Here is a 5589-nt window from a genome sequence, read left to right on the forward strand (position 1 = left end):
GCTAGGTGCACTTTTTATGGTTTGACAACTGGAACTGAATTTGTGGCTAGCATTGTATTCTGAGCTAGAGTAGAAAAGTAAATCATTCAATGCAAAACGCTAGGTGCACTTTTTGGGGGGCAAATATTAGCCGTCATGCAACACTAAGACCCCTCGTTGGCGATTCTGAAGCTAGCCATCAGAAGCAAAATCGCTTGAGATCAGGGCGCAGTGACGTAGTGGATAAGACATCGGCCTCCTAATCGGAAGGTCGTGAGTTCAAATCCCGGCCGCGGCCGCCTGGACGGTTAAGGGTGGAGAAGGGTGGAGAATTTTCCGATCTCCCAGGTCAACTTATGTGCAGACCTGCTGGTGACTTATCACCCTTCGTGTGTACACGCAAGCACACGACCAAGGGCGCACGGAAAATATCCTGTAATTCATTTCAGAGCTCGGTGGGTTATAGAAACACGAACATACCCAGCATGCTTACCCTGAAATCGGCGTATGCTGCCTGAATGGCGGGGTAACAACGGTCATGCACGTACGAATTCACCCATGCAAATACACGAGTGAACGTGGGAGTTTCAGCCCATGAACGAAGAAGACGAGGAGAGATAGAGATTAGACGGATAGAAAACGCTTTCACTGTACACCCTTCGCAGATTATTTGCACTTGCCTCTCGCCAGTTTCGCGGCATCTACAGTTTATATTCTATACAAATGGTTCTACTGGAATGGAAAGTTAGATTCTGCATTCAAATTTCTGACACAGACACAGGTCTGTGAGTATTACACAGAAGGACGGACATGCGGACGGACGGACAGGCGGACAGACAGACACAGAGATAGAGAGACAGACAGACAAACGGACAAACACAGACGCTCATATACTAAAGTTTACACCTCTAATTGCTAATTCTAAAACCGAGTGAGAAGTTTAAATTGCAGAAAATATTTCACCTAATTCATACAAACCTGACACACACAAAAGACCTCACAAACTCATGTAAAGTAACCATAAGCCCAAACCGAGTTTCACTTTGAAACGCTCAGCGTCAGTCAGTCTCTCCCGCAACCTCTTGCCAAGGTTTTTAAGAGACTTTGCACTAATGCACTTGTTAATCAAGCTAAAACCAGCCAACAATCCAAACAGCTCATGCTCTTGGAGGCGAACTTCTTATCTGAGTAGTTTGCTTTCAAAGGCATGCCATCTGGGAAACTTCCAGCTCGCCACAAGTCGGGTTTATTTTGACTCGGCGGGTCGGGGTATGCCTGAACCATCTTCCCTTTCGCTTCTCTGGCTAGGTGCTGAGGTCATACCTACTGATGGGGTCTTCGTTTGGTCCCTTGTTGACATGCAAGCGATGGAACATTATCTGAGAGAGAGAGAGAGAGAGAGAGAGAGAGAGAGAGAGAGAGAGAGAGAGAGAGACAGACAGACAGACAGACAGACAGACAGACAGACAGACAGAGACAGAGAGAGACAGACAGACAGACAGAGAGACATACAGAGAGAGAGAGAGACAGACAGACAGACAGAGACAGACAGACAGATAGACAGAGAGACAGAGATAGACAGAGAGACAGAGATAGACAGAGAGACACAGAGAGAGAGAGAGACAGAGAGGGGGGAGCATTGGAATCAAGGCATCGTTTGGCCTTTGAACCAGACCGGATGGGCGCAGTGGCATAGTGGATAAGATGCCAGCCTCCCACGCGGAAGGTCGTGGGTTCGAATCCCGGCTGCTCCTGGTGGGTTAAGGGTGGAGATTTTTTCCGATCTCCCAGGACAACTTATGTGCAGACCTCTAAGTGCCGTATCCCCCTTCGTGTGCACACGCAAGCACAAGACAAAGCGCGCCCAGAAAATATCCTGTTCTCCATGACAAAGTACGGTTGGTTATAGAAACACGAAACTACTAAGCGTGTATCCCCCGAAAGCTGCGTATGGCTGCCTACATAGCGATGTAAAAACGGTCATACACGTACAATCCCACTCCTGCAAACAGAAAAAACGTGTGTACGTGGGAGTTTCAGCCCAAGAACGCAGAAGTAGAAAATAACCAGAACGGATAATTATACTGTTCAAAAAAAGAAACGCATAGTTGCTACTTGCCAAATTTGTTTTATTTTTCGAAAAAATTAACAGAAAATCCAATATTTAGATTATTTGTTTGAAATTTGGTATGGACACAGTTGAATGCACACACAGTTCATTTGCATCTTCAAATCAATCAGTCAATCAATACGATTGGGTGCCGAGGCTGTCAAGTCAGTAGGGGGTGTGACTGCCTTGAGCAGCAACAACTGCCCGGCACCTTCTGGGCATGGACTGGATCAGATGCCGGATATCTTGCTGTGGGATGGTGTCCCACTCCTCCTGAAGTGCCTGCAATAGATCGCGGTGATTTGCCGGCGCTTCTTCTCGCCTGCGCACACGTCTGTCCAATTCATCCCAGAGGTGTTCTACTGGGTTCATGTCTGGCGACATGGATGGCCAGGGAAGCACCTGGACATGGTGGTCGGTGAGGAACTGGGTGGTGAGTCGTGCTGTGTGCGGGCGAGCGTTGTCCTGCTGGAATATGGCATCCTGGTCAGCCAGAAGAGGAAGGGCGTGTGGGCGAAGAATTTCCTCCACGTATCGCTGGGCAGTTATGCGCCCTTGGACGTGCACCAGGGTGCTCCTTCCAGCGGTATTGATCGCCCCCCACACCATGACGCCTCCACCACCATGAACGGGTGCCTCATCCACACAGTTGGGCGCGTAACGTTCGTTTACTCTCCGGTAGACCCTCCTCCGACCATCATGTCGCTGGAGCAGGAAGTAGGACTCGTCGCTGAACCACACGTGTCTCCAGTGATTCCGGACGGTCCAGCGAAGGTGCTGGTTGCCCCACTGCACTCGGTTCTGGCGATGGCGGCGGGTGAGGACAGCTCCTCTGTGAGGTCTGCGAGCTCTCAAACCAGCTTCATGCAGGCGGTTCCGCACGGTCTGGTCCGATAATCGGTGTGGCCCGGGGAGAGCCTGGACAGAAGATGAGGCCGACAGGAAACGATTCCGGAGGTGGCGGAGCCGTATGAAGCGGTCGTGAGCAGCAGTTGTCGCCCTTGGTCTTCCCGCTCGTGGCAAGTCAGCAACGGAGCCAGTGGCTTGAAACCTGACCCACAGTCTACTGATGGTGCTCTGGGACACGTGGAAGTGCCTGGCGATTGCACTTTGACTTTGGCCTGCTTGTAAACGACCCAATGCAATTTGGCGGTCTTCTCTGCTCAATCGGGCCATCTTTCGTCGCTGAATTGTCGTCTGATTTCTTTGTGGCGAACAATCCGCTTTTATGGGTTTTGGAAGACATGGTGAGAGCTCAATATTCCCCGAGTTTCACGAGATTACACTGAAGCATGACGAGTGGTCATGCCAAATGAGCAATTTTGACATTGTAGCCACTGATAACGCATGCGTCACGTGCAGAGCTCACTTGTAGCAATGGACGAAAGGTCGACGACCAGATAAACATTTTCTGCAGTTTGGTGGATATCCTTGTAGCCATATAACTAAATTATCCAAATATTACAAGCTATGCGTTTCTTTTTTTGAACAGTATATGTTGGTAGTGGCTTCCCAGAATCGCGTGCAACGTGGACTTCATACATGTATCTGTTGCAGATTCAAATTTGGGACTAAACGAAATTACACATCTCATGCAGTTTGTAAGGTAAAGGGGGTAATTTGGACACCCTAAGAACTAGACGCTGTAGCTGGCCCATATAAATCAGTAAGCAAAGACACACACTCACACACTCAAATCCCTCTCTACCACCACATGCCGGCTCCTGGTACACCTAGTTTCATCTTCCCATGTCTACTCAGGGCTCCCCACGGACTCTTTTCCTAGAGGGTCCCAAGACCCCCACTTTCAAGTTTTAGAGGGTTCTGAGGGCCCAAGAGCCGAAACGTCCTGGTGTACTTATACATCATTGTGGTCACGCATAGTGTGCTGTGTACAATAGCTGACGATTGCAGTCTGAAAAAGTATATGATCTACGGTACGCACGATAATGGACATTTAGTGCGTCCCAGGACCCGCTCTTTTAAAGTTTAGTGCGTCCCGGGACCCCCTCTATACATTTCTAGTAGTTGTTTTCGGCTTCTAGTGCGTATAGGACACAGGGACGCGCACTTTGGGGAGCTTTACTACTACACCATTGTCAACGTTTAGCTAAGCCTAAGTTGGTCTCCTGAAAATTGATGACGAAATGAGGGTTGGATATCATGGCTCAGCAACAGAGCAAGTGCGTGCAGAAATATGTAAAAATGTCTGTCGAAAGGCACATGCTAATACATGTGCAGAAAAGTCTTCATTCGTTGAACATATCAGAACATTACAGTCATCTCGATTTATTTGCTCAGTTCTAGCTTGATTCATGTCGGATCAGTGTGACACTGCTTGACTGCATTGCATTCACAAACATTTTACGTCACAACATTATGACACTCTTATCAAATGACGTAAAAAACATGTTTTGTGCCTGCATTCCATTCATTATGTGATTGTTTTTCGAGGTTCACATGCAGTGAATCTTTTGTTTTGATGTAATTTTTTCTCCCTGCTGTTCAGTGATGACAGGATTTGACTGAAATCTGCTACAGTTTCTAGGAAATTAGCGAGTGCCTCACAACATCACAGACCAGGCTGACGATTTAATTTGCTTGAAAAGGTAAACGCGCAAGCAAGAAAGCGTACGGAAGACTCAAACTTTGCAGGTATAATACTGTGCATGCAGGGTTTCGAATATCGCCGTGACCGAGTCTTGCCGAACAATTATGCAAGGCGAGTACATTGTCTGGTGTTATTTCAAAGATAACGCAAACACAGTAGACTCAGTCCACTGGGATCAAGCTTCTCGCTGATTTTGTTAGTGGTTAGCATAGGTCCTTTTCTCATCTTCCTGGCGTTAAGAGGAAATTGATGACCCAAAAGAGCTCACTGCATAAACACTCTTACGTTAAATAAATTGAAAAAGGATGACTGTAAAGTGCTTACTGCATAACTTTCTTGTCAATTGACGTTCCAGGTTTCCAGGTCCTTTTAAAAGGCGTTGCTCTTCAGCACCATGAGCTCAATCGTCGAGGACCCTGCCATCCCTCTCATCGGCATGCCCAGCACACGCCAGTCCCAGTACCTCGCCACCAACAACAACAAACACGACAATCGCCACAGCAGCAAGCACGTCGCAAAGGTTGGGTCAAGGTTAGCTTGCCGCAAGGACCTGTTCCTCCAGAGGAAGAGGCTCTGCGAGGCCTCCTTGCTACTAGCTGTTGCAGGGATCGCGCTGATGATGCTGGAGAATGAGTTAGTCGTCCACAATGTCATCGCACGCTCGGAGGCGGACTCCATAGTCCTGAAGCTGGCGGTGACGGCGACGACGGTGGGTTGCCTGGCAACCCTGATGTGGTACCATGTGGTGGACGTGCGGCTGTTCATCGTCAACAACTCCATGGCGGACTGGCGGCTGGCGGTGACGCCTGGCAGAGTGGCTTCTGTCTGTGTGGAGCTGGCTGTGTGCGCTGTGCATCCCATACCCGGGGAGTACTATGTCTCTTGGATG

The 5589-nt window shown here is 48.7% G+C and overlaps 1 protein-coding gene across 2 annotated transcripts in view; it reads left to right on the forward strand.

The window, feature by feature from the left end:
• Positions 1-4515: 4515 nt before the first annotated feature.
• LOC138956329 (small conductance calcium-activated potassium channel protein-like) overlaps positions 4516-5589 on the forward strand; it is a 2218-nt gene continuing 1144 nt past the window's right edge. Inside the window, exons 1-2 of one of the 2 annotated variants that reach the window (XM_070327715.1) lie at positions 4516-4698; positions 5056-5589. The exon at positions 5056-5589 is cut by the window's right edge and continues 1144 nt beyond it. In XM_070327715.1, the coding sequence (XP_070183816.1) occupies positions 5095-5589 (495 nt within the window). In that variant the 5' untranslated portion in view covers positions 4516-4698; positions 5056-5094. The remainder of the gene's footprint in view (positions 4699-5055) is intronic. The other variant, XM_070327716.1, reaches the window with a different exon arrangement.

This window comes from Littorina saxatilis, unplaced genomic scaffold, assembly GCF_037325665.1.
Source record: "Littorina saxatilis isolate snail1 unplaced genomic scaffold, US_GU_Lsax_2.0 scaffold_1459, whole genome shotgun sequence".
Lineage (NCBI taxonomy): Eukaryota > Metazoa > Mollusca > Gastropoda > Littorinimorpha > Littorinidae > Littorina > Littorina saxatilis.